General features: G+C 37.4%; 1 protein-coding gene across 1 annotated transcript in view; it reads right to left on the bottom strand.

The window, feature by feature from the left end:
- The window catches only part of LOC117301050 (gamma-aminobutyric acid type B receptor subunit 1-like), a 62,644-nt gene that overhangs the window by 36,760 nt on the left and 2,165 nt on the right, over positions 1 to 23,719 (bottom strand). Inside the window, exons 3-4 of the mRNA XM_033784934.1 lie at positions 14,897 to 15,052; positions 1,987 to 2,323 (exon numbers count right to left, since the gene is read on the bottom strand). Coding sequence (XP_033640825.1) covers positions 1,987 to 2,286 — 300 coding nt within the window. The 5' untranslated portion in view covers positions 2,287 to 2,323; positions 14,897 to 15,052. The remainder of the gene's footprint in view (positions 1 to 1,986; positions 2,324 to 14,896; positions 15,053 to 23,719) is intronic.

The raw sequence follows: 23,719 nt of genomic DNA on the forward strand, positions 1-23,719 counted from the left end.
CAATATATATATAGCTCTATGTTGGTAAGACACTGCTCTAGAATTGCAAAGTTCAGGGGCTTGAATCCTATGCCTGTTTTTTTTTTTTTTTCACAGCGCTCGCAAAAGTACAAAGTGCTAAACATCGTAGTCAGTATATGGGTAAAACCAAAATTAACATTCTTTATCCCCATTGAAAATGTCCATCTATTAGCAACCCATCAATTAATAACTTAATCTCATTTATTAATACATACAAAAACAGACAGCTAGCACAATGGCCCTTTTAAATAATTTGTATTGTACTTTTGAGTAATTTATTTATGGTACCAGGTTGTCGGCAATAATAGGACAGGTATAAGTTACGGTTCCTTATTTTACAATTTATGTTTGCCTTTGTGACTCTTAATGTTATGTTTCTGAATGATGATGATTGTGACGGATGACAATTCGGCTTACCTAAAGTGAACAGTGATATGCTATACTATGAGTATGTTTATGCCTGTTGCTTTTAATGACCCATCACAAATAACCAGAATATAGTAATAATAATAATAACACTAGTATTAATAATAAATATTCCCAAATGATCCACACATATTACTCGCAGTGACTTAAAGGAGCGAACCCCTTTACTCTATTAATCTCATATATGTAGCTCCTGCCCACGTTACAGCAAAATTTGTTTATCGCACAAGAATTATGTTTCAGTCAGCTCCAAGTATTTTGTATACCTTCGCCTAATTTCAGTCTAAACTATATATACTATCAAGCATCAATCATTCATACAATTATTGAAGCAACTATAGGAACAACTTAATCGGCGCCAGGCAGGCTTTATTCACAAATGAGCTGAAGCTGCAGGTAAATGACAGGATTTTGAAGCCTCCAATATTGTCACTTTGCAGTGGATATCCCACTTTTTTTAGTCAGTTCACTATTGTCACAGTAACTTTGCAGTGGATATCCCACTTTCAGTCAGTTCACTATTGTTACAATAATCAATGATTAGTACTTCATATTTAAGATATCGACAAATGTTTCCGGCAACTTTGGAAACATAGTCAACAGCCCAAACTCAGACGATATAGTCCACCAATTACCTGTCAGTGCAACCACAAACACAGTTTCATAAGTAATTATACTGTTAGCAAACAACCTATTTGCTGAGCAAAACTGATCAACAGTTTTTCATCAAATACACAATTTAATAGATAGATGTTAAATTTGCACCGGGGATAAAGAATATTAATTTGGTTTTACCCCTTTACTGATGTGTGTATAAGCACTGTAAACTCAGTACTTTCCCCGAGTTCTGTGAACAAAATCACAGGCATATAACTCTAGATTGGCAAGACAGGAGTTCAAATCCCATCCAAGTAATATGCCTGTGATTTTTGTTTACAGAAATCAGGAAAGTATTGAGTATACGGTGCTAATACACATAGGTGTAAGGGAACCTAGCAGAAGGTAGAAAATCAGTTGGGACTAACTACTTTAGCTTTAGGAATCGTTATTGAAGAAACTGGACACTATTGGTAATTGTCAAAGACCAGTTTCCTCACTTGGTGTATTTCAACATATGCATAAAATAACAAACCTGTGAAAATTTGAGCTCAATTGGTCGATGGTAGTTGTGAGACAATAATGAAAGAAAAAACACCCTTGTCACACAAACTATGGCACTTCAGAGGGAGCGGTTTCTCACAATGTTTAATACCATCAACCTCTCCCCATTACTCGTCACCAAGTAAGGTTTTATGCACATAATTATTTTGAGTAATTACCTGTCCACTGCCTTTAACTGTCACAAAGTGAGTTCTTAATTGGTCTCAGCATTTTGACTACCTTGCTCTAGTTATTGTCAGAGACTGAAATGAAATGAAGTCTGTCCATTTCTATCTATTTTTTTTCTTCGAACACTTGTAAAACAAAAAGACTTTGGAGACATTAGTGACAGCAATCTTCTATCTAAGAAAAAAAATACCAGAGAACCAAAACACTCACCTCGGTATCCTTCGGGATCACCACCAGCTCATACCCACTAAGGATGTCCGCGTTCGCGTTGATGTCTTCCAATGCTAGCTGCGTCGCCAGAGACATCGCCAGTCCACCGGGCCAAGACCCAGTCATAGGGTACAACCCAAGGATGTGAAGCTTGGTCCTGTTTGACGAGTCACAGGGTCCAGCTGTCATGATGGTCATCATCCAAAAAGTCCAAATGAAATTGAAGGTATCTTTGTATTGCGGGTTGGCCATGCTGAGCAGAACAGTCGAAGAAGTATGTCCTGATCCAACAGAGTTCATGAGAGTTGTGCATCATCAGTGAATCGGTTACGGCTACCTGAACCAACAGAGAGTAAAACATGCATGACAAATTTAAAAACTTGTTTCTCGTATTAGGCATCCTATTGTGATCCTTTGGATTTGCCATTCTCATAACTGCTGATGAAGAAGTGTGGCTTCATCTAACACTTTGTTTGTAATGTGCATGATCAGTGAATCAGTTACGGATACCTGAACCAACAGAGAGTAAAACATGCATGACAAATTTAAAAACTTGTTTCTCGTATTAGGCATCCTATTGTGATCCTTTGGATTGGCCATTCTCATAACTGCTGATGAAGAAGTGTGGCTTCATCTAACACTTTGTTTGTAATGTGCACGATCAGTGAATCAGTTACGGCTATCTGAACCAACAGAGAGTAAAACATGCATGACAAATTTAAAAACTTATTTCTCGTATTAGGCATCCTATTGTGATCCTTTGGATTGGCCATTCTCATAACTGCTGATGAAGAAGTGTGGCTTCATCTAACACTTTGTTTGTAATGTGCATGATCAGTGAATCAGTTACGGATACCTGAACCAACAGAGAGTAAAACATGCATGACAAATTTAAAAACTTGTTTCTCGTATTAGGCATCCTATTGTGATCCTTTGGATTGGCCATTCTCATAACTGCTGATGAAGAAGTGTGGCTTCATCTAACACTTTGTTTGTAATGTGCACGATCAGTGAATCAGTTACGGCTATCTGAACCAACAGAGAGTAAAACATGCATGACAAATTTAAAAACTTATTTCTCGTATTAGGCATCCTATTGTGATCCTTTGGATTGGCCATTCTCATAACTGCTGATGAAGAAGTGTGGCTTCATCTAACACTTTGTTTGTAATGTGCATGATCAGTGAATCAGTTACGGATACCTGAACCAACAGAGAGTAAAACATGCATGACAAATTTAAAAACTTGTTTCTCGTATTAGGCATCCTATTGTGATCCTTTGGATTGGCCATTCTCATAACTGCTGATGAAGAAGTGTGGCTTCATCTAACACTTTGTTTGTAATGTGCACGATCAGTGAATCAGTTACGGCTATCTGAACCAACAGAGAGTAAAACATGCAGGACAAATTTAAAAACTTGTTCTTATTCTTATTCTTTATTTGGCCAATAAACAATTACAAATACAAGCAGACAGTATGTCAAATAGGTAATTATAAGTACATGTACAAAAGTAAATACAAAGCAAGAAAAACAATAAGGGCACAGGAAATTATAAAAACAACCCTAATGTGATGGCCAGGATCAACAAAAGTATAATTAAACACTGTAGCTCGAAAGCCTGTTAATCCAGTCACATAGGGAAGCAAACACACTATATAAAATACTCTCTTTGGAAAATAATAATAATTTGAAATAAATACATGTACTAATATAAATAATCTGTTTACACAAAGCACAAATTAAAATAACAACCCAAAACCAGAAATTAGACAAGCAAATAGCAAATAAATAAATAAACAAATAAATAGTTAATTAAAACAAATAAATAAAAAGTATTAACAAATGAATGAATAAATAATTAGAAAAGTACATGTAAAAAAGAGATAAAGCAACAAATAATTCAATAAAGGGATGGATTTAACAAAAAATAGGTCAATCAACGAAAAAGTTAATCAAGCAATCACCTTTTCCACTTGAACTCTTACATCAATAAACAGATAATTAAATATGAATAAAGCAATAAAAACAACAAAACAACAAAACAACAACGAAAATTCAATATATGGCTAAACAAATAGGTGAATCAGTAAATGAATAAATAACAAAAAATAAAATAACAACACACGCAACGGAAATGAGCTCTTTTCAACATAAATATATCCAAAAAAATAAATAATGGATTAATAAATATAAATAAATAAATATAAATAGATAAATATATCAAACAATCAAACAATCAATTAATAAATAAAGTAATAAATAAATAAATAAATAAATAAATAAATAAATAAATAAATAAATAAATAAATAAATAAATAAATAAATAAATAAATAAATAAATAAATAAATAAATAAATAAATAAATAAGAAAATAAATAAACAAATAAAAACCAATATAAACAAGATGAAAGGAAAATAAACGGATCTAAAAACAAAACAAAAACAAACAAAAAACTAGTAGGTTTGTTGGGATTGAAGGTCATGATAGTAAATAGATAATTTGTTACAAAAAACATTCAAAGTTTCCAGGATAAGTGAGTCTTTTAAGTATGACGGCAAGTTGCTCCATAACCGAGGAAATGAATGAATTGGCGTGTACTTAAGAGCTTGAGTTCTGGCATAGTGGTGGTGAAATGTGGTCAAGTCTAAATGGCGGGTGTTGATTATAGTGTTACACTTTATGGCATCACAGTCAATAAGTCCAAACAAAGACTTAATGGTGAAAACAATGATGTGCTGCTGTCTCCTGTAAGGAAGGCTCATCCAGTTGAGTGTTTTTAACCGTTCCTCATAAGGCATGTCACCTCGCCGTTGCTTCAAACACATTCTGCTTGCCCTACGTTGCACCCCTTCTAACTTTGCTGATAAAGTGGCAGTGTATGGGTACCAGGCTGGTAATCCATACTGTAAGATAGGCAGAACTAGCGATATGTAAAGGCACCGAAGAGCATGTGAAGATGACCCACCAGCAATCTGCCAAATGAAACCAAGAGTTTTGTTTGCTTTTGATACAATAGTATTGACATGATCGTTCCAGTTCAACTTGATGTTGACAGTTATCCCGAGGTATTTATATGAAGATACAACACCAAGAGCACTACCTTGCAGTGTGTAAAGAGGAAGATGCTCGTCGTTGGGAGTTTTGCAGCGAGACATATGCATCACTTTTGATTTCTCTTTGTTGATCCTCATACCATTTTCTGTGCTCCATTGATTGAGCATAGAAAGGTCAGACTGTAGAGATTGTTCATCAGCTGGAGTTTTGATTGGTCGGTAAATGAGGGTGTCATCAGCAAAAAGAAGAGAGGTTGCAGATAGGTTTTTCGAGATGTCACTTATGAAAAGATTGAAGAGAAGCGGACCGAGGACACTTCCCTGAGGAACTCCAGATGCTACTGGTGCCCAAGAAGAGACGCTTCCACGGTAGGTAACTCGCTGTTGTCGATTAGTGAGAAAGGACTTCAGCCAGTTCCACGTGGGGCCACGAATGTTAAAGTTACGAGCCAGCTTGTTAAGAAGAATGTGGTGAGGCATGAGGTCGAAAGCCTTGCTGAAGTCTAGGAAGATGATGTCAAGTCGAGGTGGATGTGGCTTGTCGAGAATACTAGCCCAGTCATGGGTTGCATTGATGAGTTGGGTAACACATGATTTCTTAGATGTGAAACCATGCTGCTTCTCATTAACCAGACATAAAGAGTTCACATGTTCATAAATATTTTCTGCTATTGCTCTTTCCAATACCTTGCAAACTACTGATGTTAATGCAACGGGTCGATAGTTAGTAACGCAGTTGCGACTGCCGGCCTTGAATACTGGGGTGATTTGTGAGAGTTTCCAATCCTTAGGAACGGAGCCTTTCATAAGAGATGAATTCATCACTCGCAGTAATGGTGGTACAAGTGGGGTCTTTGCAGCTCGAAGAATTGATGATGAGATTGTGTCTGGACCAGGTGCCTTGTGAGATGACAATGAAGATAGGGCCTTAGTCAGCCATTCAAAGGTAACTGTAAATTCAGGCAGCTCGGGTATTGGCAGGGAACACGACGGAGGGGTCACTGTGCATGTTACAGCTGGAGAATGGACAGAGGTGAAAAAGTCATTGAAGGCTTGGGCGATTTCATCCGGCTTATGGATGAGTTTACCGGCAGACTGAAAAGCAGCGGGGCAGTTGGACTTTCTTTGATCCCGAACAAAGCACCAGAAGCTTCTCTTGTTGTCGGATGCAGCAAATAAGCGATTGACATAACTCCAATATGAAGATTTTGTCAAGTTCTTCACTTTGTTCCTTACTTGTTTGTAGTTCAGCCAGGCAGATGGAGAGTTTACTCTTTTTGCTTTGGTAAACAGGGTGTGTTTTAATGAGATGAGTTTTTTCAGTTCTGCTGTTATCCAAGGGGATGATTTGCGCTGACGCTTCGATCGTGGGATGCTGTCTCGTACGGCTGCATCTAGGATGTCAATAAATCCTTCCCAAGAGGCATTGGGGTCATCATCATCTAAGAAAGCAGACCATGGTGCAAGATGTAAAAGTTGCTGAAGATGTTCATAGTCAGCTTTCTTGTATTGAAGAAAAGAGCGAACAACATTTGGCTGTGGTGAAGCTCGAGCTGCACTAAAAGTGAAACAAACTGCATGATGATCGCTACTGACTGGGTTAGCAAAGGACTTAATATCAGTGAATTTCTCTAGACGATTGGTAAAGATAAGGTCGATCGTGGTTCCAACCAGGGGTGAATTATTCGAAGGGCGAGTTACATCCTGAACCAACTGTTCGAGACCCATGGAGTCCGTTACTTCTTGAAGACTTACTAAGGAAGTGGATTCGGATTGCCAGTTAATATTAAAATCGCCGGTGAGAATACAACCTTCAAAATTGTGGAGTTCAGGTTGAATAGAATCACATGTGTCTTGTAATTTGTTGAAGAAAGTGATGTCAGAGTTTGGAGGCCGGTAGATGAGTCCAACTAGCCATTTGGAACTTTTGATGGTCAATGACAGCCAGATCATTTCAATGTTTACAGGGTCAAAGTTCTTTAGACGAGTTGGGTGTAGAGAATCATTGATGATAGCCATAATACCACCACCATGACTGTCTCGATCACGCCGAAAAGAAGAATATCCAGGCAAACATGGAGAGATCACGTCTGTGTCATTAGCTGACAACCATGTCTCAGTGATACAGACAATATCAATGGGATGGAGTTCAAGGAATGCTAGTAGGTCGTGTTGTTTCTCGTATTAGGCATCCTATTGTGATCCTTTGGATTGGCCATTCTCATAACTGCTGATGAAGAAGTGTGGCTTCATCTAACACTTTGTTTGTAATGTGCATGATCAGTGAATCAGTTACGGCTATCTGAACCAACAGAGAGTAAAACATGCATGACAAATTTAAAAACTTGTTTCTCGTATTAGGCATCCTATTGTGATCCTTTGGATTGGCCATTCTCATAACTGCTGATGAAGAAGTGTGGCTTCATCCAACACTTTGTTTGTAATGTGCATGATCAGTGAATCAGTTACGGCTATCTGAACCAACAGAGAGTAAAACATGCATGACAAATTTAAAAGATTTATTAAAGCATCATTAACTATTGCTGTTATTAGCTAAGAGCTTGGTTGAAGAGGCAATTACAGCAAATTGCTTAAGGGGCTAAGGTCTGAAAACAACCCCCGAAGAGTAGAGAATTGGAAATTAAGTGTTTGTTTTTTAATTAGGCTGGTGAATCCATTGTTAATGAACGTTTCCAATACTTCATGCATTGAGGCATGAAAGTTGAAATGTGTACACAACAAACAGGAGAAGGCGCTTGGTTTTAATTAGGGGGTGGTTCTACTGTTTATAAAAGACACCAATACTTTATGCAAGTACTGAGTATACAATGTACAGTGCTAACACACATCAGTGTATGGGTAAAAACCGAAATTAATATTCTTTAACCCGATGCAAAATTAACATCTCTTATTATGCATTGTGTCAAAATTTACACAACATAACCTCTGCTCAGAACTATTGATTGCAATTTCATGCCTTTAAAGGCAGTGGACATTATTGGTAACTTCTGAAAATAATTATTATCATAAAACCTTTCTTGATTACAAGTAATGGGGAGAGGTTGATAGTATAAACCATTGTGTGAAACGGCTCCCTCTGAAGTGCCATAGTTTTTGAGAAAGAAGTAATTTTCCACGAATTTGATTTCGAGACCTCAAGTTTAGAACTTGAGGTCTCGAAATCAACCATCTAAACGCACACAACTTCGTGTGAGAAGGGTTATTTTTCTTTCATTATTATCTCGCAACTTCGATGACCGATTGAGCTCAAATTTTCACAGGTTTGTTATTTTATGCATATGTTGAGATACACCAACTGTGAAGGCTAGTCTTTGACAATTACCAATAGTGTCCACTGCCTTTAATGATCACAGGGTCATTAAATGAAAAATGCGAGATTTTAAAAATATCAAACTTCAGCTGAAGCCTTTCACAAAAGGCATCTGGAAGCACACAAAATTTGTGCAACAAGGGCATTTTTTCTTTCATTATTCTCTTGCAACTTCGATGACCAATTGAGTCAAAATTTTCACAGATTTGTTATTTTATGCATACATGAACATGGATACACCAAGTGAGAATACTGGTCTTTGACAATTACCAATAGTGTCCACTGTCTTTAAAGGAAGGTTCACTATTATATTGGTAATCGTCAAAGACCAGTGTTCTCACTTGGTGTATCTCAACATATGCATTAAATAACAAACCTGTGAAAATTTGAGCTCAATTGGTCACTGGAGTTGGGAGAAAATGATGAAGGAACACCCTTGTTGGACGAATTTGTGTGCTTTCAGTTAGGAATAAAATACTTCTAGCTAGGATTCTTTTATTATTTTAGTGAGAAATTACTTTCAGAAATTTCAAAATCTATGCTACTTCAGAGGGAGCCGTTTCCCACAATGTTTTATACTATCAAGAGCTCCCCAATGCTCGTTACCAAGTCAGTTTTTAAGTTAATATTTGTTTTGAGTTATTACCAAACGTGTACCTTCCCTTTAAATGTTAATGTGCTTTTTGAAGGATATCAATCACTTAGTAATCATCAGCTTTGATGAGTGATGAGAAGTAAAGCCATGATCCATTACATCCTTGGGGATGGTTACAGATCAAATGGTTGGCTGAACGCAGTTCTGGCTATAAAGATACATGCTGATCTTTTACTAATAGTGTCATCAAGTTTCTAAATTGATAAAATTGAGGTTGCAGGATTGTGTTTTTTTTTGTCTCCAATAGCCAAGTAACCGTTCAGTATCTTAAAGGCATGGACACCTTTGGATGTCTTAGACCAGTGTTAAAGGCACAGGACACTTGTGGTAGTTGTCAAGACCAGTATTCTTGCTTGGTGAATCCCAACATATGCATAAAAAATCTGTGAAATTTTAGATTTACTTGGTCATCGAAGTTGTGAGAAATAATGAAAGAAAAAAATCATTTTCACACAAATTTGTGTGCCTTCATACAGATGCATAATAAAATGTTTCAGGCCTGAAGTCTTTTAATATTTGAGTAAAAAATATCCCCTTTCACAAAAACTATGTTACATCAGAGAAGCCATTTCTCACAATGTTCTATACTATCAACCTCTCCCCATTACTCGTTACCGAGTAGGTTTTTATGCTAACAATTATTTTGAGTTAGTACCAATAATGTCCAGTGCCTTTAAACACAAACCATACAGAGCTAAACCAAACCAAAGGCTCTCATCATACAGAATTCCAGAAGACAGCTTCACTAAAAGACCTTTTAAATAACGTACCTTTATACCGGCAAAATCAAATTGACAGCCTTGAGAAAGTTCAGAGGAGGGGGATACACTTTATCACTGGGGACTACAACAGAGAAGACAGCGTCACAGCTACGAGACTGGACATCCCAGGACTCCCGATACTCTAAGATCTATGATTACAATCATGTCTAGTCATGATGTACAATACCCTCAACCATCAGATAGCCAATCCTCTCCCAGACTAAACATAAGGCCAGAGCAACCAGAAGTCAACATCACCTGCGATTTACAAGACTAAGAACATCATCGGACTCGTACAAATACAGCTTCTTTCCTCGTACCATAAAAGAATGGGTGCGCTTCCGCATAAAGACATCATTGAGCTGCCCACCTTGGAGCTAATTCAAGGAGACAATTAGATGCGAGTAGGCATCCAGAGTCCATTGCACTATTTTTGTATATATTTTGGCACCCACTGAGCACACAAACCGTCCACCGTCGGCAGCCTCCCCCTTGTCTAGATGCTGAACAGGCTTTGACAAGAAGCTGAACATATGGGTCAGAAGTAATCCGGATTATGAGTCTTAGGAGACCTGACCTATTCTGGGTCGGTATGATCTGGGATATAGTTAAAAGCCAGAAAATAAGAAAAATTTGAACTTGAATCGGATTCTTTGTCAGTTTGACCCACTTTGGTGTGTTATTTTGATAGGGATTCTGGGTCATCAGTTTAATTCTTGCATGGGTGACAGACTATTGGCAGAGAGTTGTGTGCTGCGTGTACACTTTTTACTTTGTTTATCATCAAATATGGCGGTCGGTGATGATTTTTGCAATTCGTCTATATTGATGATGTGATTTAAAAAATGCTCATTAGACGTGATTTTTAAGGTAAGCTTTTGTGTATTTTGTTTGCATAAAAAAACAATGAAAACGGACTCTACATACGTTTTATAACAAAGTCTTTCAGGATTTAATAAGCTTAAAATCCAATTAAGGATGCTTCCAGATTTCTGGACAGTGGCATAGTTTTTTTTATTTTATATTTCAATCCAAGCTATTTGTAAAGTAACTACAAAACATCATTTCAAGTAAACTGTAATTTCAGTGTTATTCAAGCTTTTTTTAAACCTTTGTCATTTGAAAGCTTTTATGCCTTTAACCATTTACCCACTGTACTGCCCAGCCGCAAATAGCGATACACTGTATGCGGTACGAGGAAACCTCGCTAGCTTGTGTTTGTAGAAAAAAAGGAACATCAACAGAAAACTTGATAGCCATTAGTAGGTCTACGCATTTGTTAATATATCTAGTTGTTATAGATCGTTATTAATTCTCCCTTCACAGTTGACTTGTCGAAGCTAATGATGATGAAATAATTTAGCTCTTACGAAAAATAAAATGCGCAATAGTAAACAGGAAACTGTTCATCATTTATGATGATATTGTCGAAAATTTACGCCTTCGCATTTAATCAGTATGAGCATTGAGCCAGACAAAAGCCTTGAAAAGCTATTGTGTTCATTTTATCCATGCACAAAAATATTCGCCATAAAAATTACTGTAGCCGTTTAACGAGAGGCATTTATTGTTCCCATGAGAACTTTTATACAAATATTACCGAAAGGGTAAAAAATTGTGCATACACATTAAGCCATGGCTATCTTTTAAAATTTGAACTACGATTCCAGTAATTTACTGCAAGAATCTTGAGAAGTTGGATTTCAGCAAACTCGGGCGGTGCAGGGACTAAAGGGTTAACAGTTTCAAAAATGTCAAAGGCATGACGATCAAAGCTTCTTTATCCCCGATGCAAATTTAATATCTATTGTATATCGTTGTGGTACCCGCTGCCAAAACATAGGACTCGAACTGCCTCTAGCTACCGGGCAATTTCGATAATCTAGTTGGTAAGACACTGCTCTAGAATTGCAAGCGTTGTGGGTTTGAATCCCATCCACTAAATATGCCTGTTTTATTTTTTCATTAGGAAAGTACCGAGTATACAGTGCTAACGCACATCTGTGTATGGGTAAAAACTAAAAACAGAGCATACTGATCAAAACATTAGGATGTCAACCACCTGTTCTTCTCAAAACCTAACACTACTCAAAAAAGTTTTACAAATGATGTTTCGCAAACCTCACATAATTATATTGGTACTATGGAGTTTGTAAGAAACAGCTTTAAGGTCAATTTTTTTTTTTTATAGTACAACTCGCCATGCCAAAACATAAAAAACTGTGACTATTTGAATGTCGCAGATATTTTACAAAAGAAATTCACGCTCAGTTGTGTTTTAAATGTATGAGCAAGTCAATAGCAGTGCTGAAATCTACTTTACAAAAAATCATAATCATTATCATAATTTTTTGAAAACAGGGCGGACTTGTAGCTCTTGCAACCAACCAAAATATAGTGAGGTAACAATAGAAACAGAAGTCTTTGAGAATAATTATGTTAAAGCCATTGGACACTTTCGGTAAACAGTATTGTCCAAGGCCCACACTTCATGTATCACAACATATATATCAAATAACAAACCTGTGAAAATTTAGGCTCAATCGGTCATCAGAGTCGGGAGAAAATAACGCGGGAAAACCCGCCCTTGTTTCCGCATGTTTCGCTGTGTCATGACATGTGTTTCAAATAAATCCGTAATTCTCGATAATTGTTTTAATGTTTTCTCAAAAAGTAAAGCATTTCATGGAATAATATTTCAAGAGAAGTCTTTCACTATTACCTTCTGTAAACCCTGAAAGTGACTTGTAAATCTGTGAACTTTTTTGTTTTTTCTGTTCCGAAAGTGTACAATGGCTTTAAAAAGGGGACATTCTACAAGCTCTTTGTTAAAATTTTTAAAAATCACTTTCGACAACACCTTAAAAGCACTTCCAGTCCACATTTGGTAATTGTCAAAGATCAATATTCTCACTTGGATTATACCAACATATCATTCAGTGGACACTCTTGATAATTGTCAAAGACCAGTCTTCTCATTTAGTGTATGTCAACATATAGGTAAAATAACAAACCTGTAAAAATTTGAGCTCAATGCATCGTCGAAGTTGCAAGATAATAATGAAAGAAAAAACACCCTTGACACACAAGTTGTGTGCTTTCAGATGCTTGATTTCAAAACCTCAAATTCTAAGGTCTCGAAATCAAATTCGTGGAAAATTACTTCTTTCTCTAATAAACTATGGCACTTCAGAGGGAGCTGTTTCTCACATTGTTTTATTACTGTCACCAAGTAAGGTTTTTAATAATTATTTTGAGTAACTACCAATAGTGTCCACTGCCTTTAAAGGCGCATTCAGTCCACCTTTGGTAATTGTCAAAGATAAATATTCTCACTTGGTGTATACCAACATATCATTAAATACCAAATCTGTGAACATGGACTCAATTGGTCATTACACTTAAATGAAAGAAAACCACCCTTGTTGCACAAGTTTGTGTGCTTTTGGACGCCTAAAAATGGGCTTCATCAGGACTAAATGTTTGAGTAAGAAATTACCTATTTCTCAAAAACTATCTTTGGAGGGAAGCCATTTCGAACAACGTTTTATACTTATATACTATCAACAACTCGATACCAAGTAATTTGTTTTGCTAACAATTATTTTGAGTAAAATTACCAATGGTGATCAGTGCCTTTAATATGGGGGTTGACTGCAGCCCTAATTGAAATTGCTTTGAGATGACGCGTCATGACGCGTGGAATTGACAAGGCGAAATAGGACAAGGCGACAGGAGACCCATTTTTTTTTTTTTAAGAGACTGATGACTTTGTGTTGCTTTACGTATTTAGATTATACAACTGTTTTTGCATAAGACCAATCATTCGATCACATCATTACCATACATTTGAGGCATTGCATGGTGAGGTATCAATGTTTATTGGGTTAAGGGTTACACCCTGTATCTACTTGCCAAGTTAGAAGGAAACCTGTACAATCCAACCCGTTCTTACTCATGAAAAATACAATCAAGTTAGACAGTGTAAGATATCACCCTGTGGAATCCTTTTCTTTGCATGTACTTGTTCTGCCCGAATCCCATCGGGTAATGTAAACTTAAGTAGAGTATTCTTCATCTCGAATAAACATCGATTCCAAGTGTGAAAATACTCTCTACAGAACAAGCAATTGAAGGGCCATAGATTGCTTTTTTTTTGTCATTTTAAAGATACTGGACACTATTGTTAATTGTTAAAGACCAGTCTTCTCACTTGGTGTATCTCAACATATGCATAAAATAACAAACCTGTGAAAATTTGAACTCAATCGGTCGTCGAACTTGCGAGATAATAATGAAAGAAAAACACCCTTGTCACACCATGGTCACACAAAGTTCTTTCAGATGCTTGATTTCGAGACCTCAAATTCTAAATCTGAGGTCTCGAAATCAAAATCTTGGAAAAATACTTCTTTCTCAAAAACTACGTCACTTCAAAGGGAACTGTTTCTCACAATGTTTTATACTATCAACCTCTCCCCATTACTCTTAATCAAGAAAGGTTTTATAATATTAATTATTTTTAGTAATTACCAATAGTGTCCATTGCCTTTAGTTAGCAAATGTATCGAGACAGAAAACGTCACACACGAAATACAGTAGCTATTTGTTGAGAAAACAGCTGAAAACAACAGCCACAGTTTTTTACCTAGAATGTCAAATCCATCCGCATTCATGCAGATGCTGTAATTCTGGCCCTGCATTTGCAATAAGACACCAACCCTCAGAAATCTGTTTGCGTCAGATTGACCTTTTCAGGGTCATTTTGACTCAGATTATGGGCAATACTAGACTTGTGGACAAGTCATTAATGGTCTGCCGCGGTGAGATAGTCGAGTTGTCACTGCTCTCCCACGAACTGCTAGGCATGCCGACATCTACTCCCCATAAATGGGGCTGTAGTCGCAAGAGCAGTAGTCTCGGGGTCCAGCAGTCTTGCGAGAATACTGTGGGAATCGTGGTGAGATTCGGAATAGAGTCAGAACGCTACCACCGCGACAGACATTAACGACTTGTCCACAAGTCTAGGGTAATACAGATCCAGATTGGTCAGGCCCCATCTCATGGCCCCAAATCCAAGTGAGAGGGGAAAGTAATTAGAGCCTACCTTGGTTTACTTTATCTGCTGTGATTCCTGGCGTCACAAATACAGTCAACATCTACATCTACATCTATGTGAGTTCTCATCAAAGCCTGTTCAGCATCTAGATGAGGATTGGATCCGACGAGCTGAAAAGTCAGCAAGCACAAAGTGGTTACAGTTCTGTGGGAGGAGAAAAGGGATTAAATTTGTTAGTTCATTGCATTTCATTTATTCTGGTTGTGATGGCAAGGACTCCCAGAACTTAATCACTGTACTAGCCAAGAACCCAATAAGTCGTTTGCAGTATAGTGCACGCATCGCTGCTTCATGCACATGGTAAATTTGTCTGATATAGGCACCCAAACCAAACAGTGCACTCTTATATTAGTATTCATGGTTTATTTATTAAAACACTGCAAAACAGCGGCTAAAAATAGTCATAAAATCATTACTATTTTATTTGTAAAAAAATCTTTAAATATCAAAATGTACATAAACACTCGTACAGGCAACAAATTTGTGACAGAAAAACATCAAAGAAACATGTTGCCCCTGATCGGTCGCGTTGATCACCGAAAATCGCCCGAGAGCGTCCGCTACTTCAAACTGCATGTGACAGGAGTAGTACATGTAGTGTCCACCATACCTCAAATAGGCTAATGATGACATAGATACATGAAGTTTTAGTGTTAGATGTGGGAGCATGGGAGGAAAACTCCAGATAATTATTCCAGTGGAAACCCACGCCCGGGTGATTCAAACAGGTGTCCTATAGAAGGGAGAGCGAGGAAAGATACTACACAAACCCGACCGCTAATTTACAACAAACACATTTACAACAAACACATTTTGGGTGGCACGGTTGGCTTGTTCGATTCCCGGTCGGGGCCATATGTGAGTTGAGTTGTGCGTTGGTTCTCTGCTGTGCCACGAGGGTTTTCCAGAAAATCCGGTTTTACTCCCTCAGGAAAAAATCAAACACTTTCGATCTTGACTGTGCTCCGTGGTCATAATGGGTTGATGTGGCTGGCAGCTGAATGCGCCCTTGCATGTCTGCTTCTCGAACACGTTGTAGCCGCGTCCTTCACAATTCAGCTCTTAGCTGCGAGTAAGGACGATTAGCCCCCCAAATTATTATTATTATTATTATTCTCGTATTGACCCCTAGCATAATGTAATTAATGGCTACTGTCTGCCACTTAAAGGCAGTGGACACTATTGGTAATTACTCAAAATAATTATTATCATAAAACCTCACTTGGTAACCAGTAATGGGGAGAGGTTGATAGTATAATACTCTGAAGTGACGTAGTGCTCGAGAAAGAAGTAGTTTTCCACAAATTTAATTTCGAAGAACTTGAGGTCTCGAATTCAAGCATCTGAAAGCACACAATTCAACTTTGTGTGACAAGGGTGGTTTTTTCTTTCATAGTTATCTCGCAACTCCGATGACCAACCAAGCTCAAATTTTCACAGGTTTGTTATTTTAAGCATATGTTGAGATACAGCAAGTGAGAAGACTGGTCTTTGACATTTACCAATAGTGTCCAGTGTCTTTAATTTGGGAGTCAAATTGCATGTAAAAAAGTCATTATAGTAAAATGCGCTCTACACAATGTTTAATAAATGGGACATTGACTACACTGTAGCTGCAATGATGGAGGAAGGACTTCCTCTTTGCTGCAACCAAAATTGTGATGAGGTCAGGTGAAGTGGGTCGAATGATGAACAAAGGATGTTTCCTTGTAACAAAATTAAGTGCTACTATTTGTTTGTTGAATGAGTAGTTTTTGCAAGCATTTTTGTCATCTTGATGAACTGTTTTTTATGTTTATAGAATTTTAAATGAATTATGTGACAGTGTTGTTGTTTTTATGTCATCTCTCCTTAGATCGTCTTGAAAATTATGGTTGGTCTTTGTTATTTCTTTTCCTTTATTTAATAGTCAAAAAGGAATTTGAGGCTGCACATGGCATGTGGTAAAAGTTCATTATGTTTGTTGGCAAACTGTTCAAGCATAAACAAAAGAATGTCCACAAAGTGTGTGATTTGTAACCAAAATACCAAGCATGATTTGTATGTAATCCATAATGAATCCATGACCCAAGGAACGGGAGTTGTTGGTACTTGAAAAGTCACGATTTAAGAAGTCACGACATAATCCGATGAGCACAGGGCCAAATTGTTGTATTTAACAGCACAAAAATTCGCTCAGCATTGCAGCAATTTCCCTAACCAGATGGTTATTAGCGGCAAAAATGCTATGTCCAGAGTTTGTTAGTTGTTCCACTACTCCAGCAGAAATTTGGTTGGGTTGAAATTATTCGATAAATCTCATCAGAGCCCAATATCAGAAAGCCTGTTAGCACAAAACCTCTTTAGCACAGGAAAATCGTGCTTAGCAAAAACAGTTACCAGCCATCATTAAGGTTGACATTTTTGCAATGGGTGTCCCACTCATATTTATGCTTAGCAAAAAAAATTTGTTTAGCAGTATTTACTCCAAAATGTCAGGATTTGTAATGCCATCTATCACCTGGTCACCGAAACATGGAAGGAGAAACTAGGGGAGACAATTAAAGGCTCAGCTATACAGATGTAGTTGCTAGTGACATCGGGCTGCTTCCAGCGGATCTTCCCAACCTAATGAGAGATAGACAGGGATGGGCGAGCCTCAACATGATTCCAACCTCGGTCGACTAGAGAGAGAGAGATAGAGAGAGAGAGAGTAATGCCATTGTTATATGTAGCAGAGACGGTATCTTCATGACACTGTGATCTCTGACCTTAAGTACGAAGCAATTTGTTCCTCAAAATTCATATTCCCCCTGACATAATGTGAAAGCTGTCAGGTGTTCCTGCTCTGAAATTTCTTCAAAAAGTGCAGGGATGCACATGTACATGTGACTTCATCAACTACCTTCTGTGCATAATGGATCTGTTAAAAGTGCCGAAATGATTGATTGTGAATTCATAAACTGACCGTCATGCGCAAATTAATCTGTTCATCCAATTCTTGTTGACAACGTACGCTGAATGCACTTTTCGCTTTGATGCCAATGCGTTATTAATCCACATCTACACACAATTATAGTTGATAGATATTAAAATTGCATCCGAGATAAAGAATATTAATTTTGGTTTTACCCGTATACACCGATGAGCACTGTTTATACTCAGTACTTTCCCGAGTTCTGTGAAAAAAAATCACAGGCATAGTACTCGCTGGATAGAATTTGGATGTACCATTGGTTTTTATGCTCTTAAGGCAGTGGACACTATTGGTAAATACTCTTAATAATTATTAGCATAAAACCTTACTTGGTAACGAGTAATGGGGAGAGGTTGATAGTATAAAACATTGTGAGAAACGGCTCCCTCTGAGGTCACGTAGATATTTTTCAAGAATTTGATTTTGAGGTTTCAAGAAAAAAAGAAAAAAAAACTTCCATTATTATTTTGCAACTTCGACAACTAATTGAGCTCAAATTTTTACAGGTTTGTTATTTTATGCGTATGTTGAGATACACCAAGTGAGAAGACTGGTCTTTGACAATTACCAATAGTGTCCAGTGTCTTCAATCTATACAGTCCGGAAACAAATAGTACGGGAGTGTTATTAAACGTGCCAGTGCATATAATCCGAAAGCCCTCAACCGAGATAGAATATTAGGAGGGAGAGTCAGGAGTAATTATTCTTATAACATCTAGATACATCCAAGATTCAATACAGCTAAGTGTTCTACAAGACAGCTTCGCACTACAAACACCATGCTCCTCAATAATAAACGTGGCTTCTTATAAACGGCGCGCATATCCGCCACTGAGTGACGCATCAAGGAGCTTTACCATACCATTACTGCAAGGTAAGTGAGACTAGTCTCCTGACGATGACTAGAGCAAGCTAGTCGAAACATTGAGCCCATTTCAAGAACTGACTCCGCAGTAGTACAGTTAATCACGATCCTAGCTAAAGTAGTAGTCCCAGCCTATTTTCTATACTATCCGCCCAGGTAACAGTTAATAAGCTAATTATATAAGCTAGTTAATAGTTAATAAGTTCTTTTCAGAACTGAGAAATCTCCCGAACACCCGAACATTCTACTTCGCGGCAGTAGAATAAAGCAAGACAGTTCTCTAAGAACAAACTCTACCTGACAAGTAGAAACACACATGGTGTTACCGCAAACCAAATAATTGATACCTAACCATGCAATGCCTCAAATCCTACATAAGTGGGACTACAATTGAATTATGAGGCCTTCTTCTTTAATACATAGCACCATGTAATGGTTTACAAGGTGCTGTGGCGCAAGGCTGCCAATCAAACCAGGAACACCAGGGGCAAAACCCCTTCTCTTTTCGATAAGTGCACTGGGTTCTTTTACGTGCATACGTACACAACAACGGGACAAACGGCTAGCTATAAGTGTCTTGAGCAAAGACAATTAAGATTTCACGACTGGGACTCGAATACACACGCTGCTGATAAAATAATTATTGTCATAAAACATTTCTTGATTACGAGTAATGGGGAGAGGTCGATAGTATAAACCATTGTGAGAAACAGCTTCCTCTGAAGTGACGTAGTTTTCGACAAAAGAAGTAATTTTCCACTTATTTGATTTCGAGACCTTCGCGGCAGTAGAATAAAGCAAGACAGTTCTCTAAGAACAAACTCTACCTGACAAGTAGAAACACACATGGTGTTACCGCAAACCAAATAATTGATACCTAACCATGCAATGCCTCAAATCCTACATAAGTGGGACTACAATTGAATTATGAGGCCTTCTTCTTTAATACATAGCACCATGTAATGGTTTACAAGGTGCTGTGGCGCAAGGCTGCCAATCAAACCAGGAACACCGGGGGCAAAACCCCTTCTCTTTTCGATAAGTGCACTGGGTTCTTTTACGTGCATACGTACACAACAACGGGACAAACGGCTAGCTATAAGTGTCTTGAGCAAAGACAATTAAGATTTCACGACTGGGACTCGAATACACACGCTGCTGATAAAATAATTATTGTCATAAAACATTTCTTGATTACGAGTAATGGGGAGAGGTCGATAGTATAAACCATTGTGAGAAACAGCTTCCTCTGAAGTGACGTAGTTTTCGACAAAAGAAGTAATTTTCCACTAATTTGATTTCGACACCTCAAGTTTAGAATTTGAGGTCACGAAATCAACCATCTAAACGCACACAACTTCGTGTGACAAGGGTGTTTTTTCTCTCATTATTATCTCGCAACTTCGACGACCGATTGAGCTCAAATTTTCACAGGTTTGTTATTTTATGCATATGTTGAGATACACCAACTGTGAAGACATAGTCTTTGACAATTACCAATAGTGTCCACTGCCTTTAAACAGTTTCCAGATCAGCTTAACCCTGAAATGAGTCAGGGCCCCTAGGACACAGAATCCGGGTCAATTCTGAGCCAGGAATCTGACCCGAGAGCTTTTAGAGTGTGTGCTGTAGGTTCGAGTTTCACCTGTTATCGCTCATTTACCTGACAGTACACATGCCATTTTTTTTTACACCCTTTTGTCCAAACCTGGTAACGATCATTAATAAATACTTAAAAGAGTTTTACGCACTCTGATTGATGGCGTGGGATGTGTATAACGGATTAGCGATTGTGAACTATTAAATAAATGGCTCCTAAACACGCAAATTGATGTCTATAAGTTCTGATGCACTGTGCTTCTTGTGTAAGAACCATCATATCAATTGTTTTTTGTGGGTTTTTTGTTTTGTCTTTTGGTGGTTTTTTTTTGGGGGGGTCAGCCACAAAGCCCAGTCATTACCAAGCAGTCAAGACCAGTTTCTCAACTGTTATTGTCCAATTATTTGGGAGGGGGGGGGGGCTTTTTAAAAGTCAACTCCCTTATTTGCTTCATATCTTACATGTAATGTAATGTTGGAATGGATTGTTAATTGAATCAATGTAAATTTAGACGTAATTAAATTTTCTGACTGTGGTGTCTCTTTAATTATGAAATATTAGGCCTACCATTTACGTAAAGAATAAGTTCATATATATTCATAGATGCATTTTGAAACCAGGGGGATGACATGGGATATTTTGCTTGTACAACTTATAAATAAGAAAAGTTATTTTCTCTGCTGTGATTTCAAAGACTGATTAACTTGATATTTGTTGATGATACGGCATGTTGAATGTAAAAATATGTTGTATTGTTAAAAACTTTAACTTCCCCTTTGTAGTTAGTTTATACCTCAACCATTATAATGCTATTATCTTTTGTTTAAATATTGTTCATAAAGTTACAAGTAATTGAAAGGTTTACCTACGTACATACTTAGAATTGGAATGCACTAGTAATAGTGGCAGCTAAATCAATGTGCATTGGGCGACACCCGGAAATATTTTCTGACATCACACTTACAAGGTCTTTGGTGTTGCCTTCCAAACGTGTACTTAGAGCATGTTTTGCAGGCTTGGGGTGACAGGGTGCGCCTCACATGGCCGTGACTGCGACACTTCTTGCAACTATGATCGGTGCGGCACAATATTGGCGGCGGAAGAAATATAGTAAAAATCACCCTTAAAGGATTGTGTCACTTCAGATGTCTGATTGTGTTTCCTAAGTAAATTATGTTGGTAAGCGACACAATTTGTTCACAAAATGGAGACTAATTTTGTAGTGGGCATGATTAACCGAGTAGTTGAAAAACAGTAGTCCCGAACCGACTTGACTATAGCAATCAATAGTCACAACTACGCCATAAGTTGCCCAGGCTCAATTTTTTTTATCACGTTTTCCTATCATTTTCTTTTTAGAATTAGACCACGGTTTTGATATCAGTTACCAATATGATAGATGGGTTAACATCGCAATGAAAAATAACAGACATACAAGATGATTATTGTGCAGTAAAGAAAAAGTAATTAAAATGGATAAGGGGTTTATCCCTGACCTTCAACATCAGTCCTATTAATTGCGAGTGGTGCACGGATGCGGGGGAACAGTGCAGTGCAAAACAGAATGGTTCTTTCGCAGCCAATTTCAACCAAATCTCATTTAGTGTCACTCCCGGCTCATTCAACTTTGAAAATGAATGCTCCGTTGCATCAGCATTGAACAGTCACAATGAGTTGGATTCAATGTCATCAGTTAAGCTTTCACTTGTCATTTATATTCATTGGTTCGCAAAGATCAATACATTTTGTGGACGCAAGGAGCAAGAGGCAGATCAACCATACATTTCCGGTGGACACTATTGGTAATTACTCAAATTAACTGTTAGCATAAAACTACTTGGTGACGAGTAATGGGGAGAGGTTGATAGTATAAAACATTGTGAGAAACGGCTTCCTCTGAAGTGACATTGTTTTTGAGAAAGAAGTAATTTTCCACAAATTTGATTTCGGGACCTCAGATTTAGAATTTTGGTCTTGAAATCAACCATCCAAAAGTACACAACTTCGTGTGACAAGGGTGTTTTTTCTTTCACTATTATCTCGCAACTTTAACGACCAATGAGCTCAAATGTTCACAGGTTTGTTATTTTATACATACGTTGAGATACAACAAGTGAGAAGATTGGTCTTTGATAATTACTAATAGTGTCCAGTGTCTTTAATACATTCAACTGTAATGGTGAAACTGTACTCGTATAGTCTTGCATCCCTTTGCGCAGCAGAGCCACAATCACAGGCAAACCTTTTTGTTTGTCCATTTTATGAACAACAGTTTGAAAATCACTGATGCAGCCATTATCTCATTGTTATTTATATATCATCAATTAACAATCGATGTGTCAATGTTGTATAAAAAGTGCTGAGTTTGTCAAGCAAAAGATCTGCCAAGATTTACTCAATTTTTTTATGATGTATCTCAATGTAAATTTTATATCAATTAACAATTAATGTGTCAATGATGAACACAAAGCGCTGAGTTTAACAACAAAAGATCAGCAAAGAGTTTTTCAATATTTTAAAACGATATTCATTTTGTGTCTTTGTAACAAAAGTCTAACCATGACTGCGGCTGGGCACTTTCACGAATAGAGCAGAATGTCTAAATTGAGACCTAATGATATAACAAAATAAAACGTGCAAGAAAGTGAAATTAAATGTAATATCAGCTGAAAAAAGAAACCCTACAGTTTGATCAAATTGTGGGAAAGGTGTGAACTTGAAGGTGTGTAAATGAAATTTAAGAAATGCTTACGTATTTGATACTCTGTCACTATGTAAACCAGAGGTGAGAGTCATTGCTGACTATGATCTAAATTTTACGAGGTATGTTAAAAATGTTGGCATTGGCTCCTTTTGGAAACCCCTAGGGTTAAATTTCACAGAGCTTTCAGGAACAGAGTCCTAAGCACTAGATAAATAGGCCAAAGAGCAGGATTTCTTTTGTGTCGACAAAATAACTAAACAATTCTAAATTCAGATAAAAGACTGGAATTTCTCATCCCTGGGATTAAAGAGTGTCAAAGTTATAAAATAATACTTGAACAGCAGTTTGGTTAGAACATGTGAAAAAATAAAAACTCAACTCAACAGCGATGTAATAATTACATTAAAGACAGTGGACACTGCTCCTAATTGTCAAAGACCAGTCTTCTCACTTGGTGCATCTCAACATATGCAAAAAATAACAAACCTGTGAAAATTTTAGCTCAGGTTGTCGTCGAAGTTGTGAGATAATAATGAGAGAGAAAAAACCTTGTCACTCGAAGTTGTGTGCTTTCAGATGCTTGATTTCGAGGCTTGAATTCTAAATCCGAGGTCCCAAAATCAAATTCGCAGATATTTACTTCTTTCTCAAAAAACTATGTCACTTCAGAGGGAGCCGTTTTCCAC

The sequence above is a fragment of the Asterias rubens genome, chromosome 16 (genome assembly GCF_902459465.1).
Source record: "Asterias rubens chromosome 16, eAstRub1.3, whole genome shotgun sequence".
Lineage (NCBI taxonomy): Eukaryota > Metazoa > Echinodermata > Asteroidea > Forcipulatida > Asteriidae > Asterias > Asterias rubens.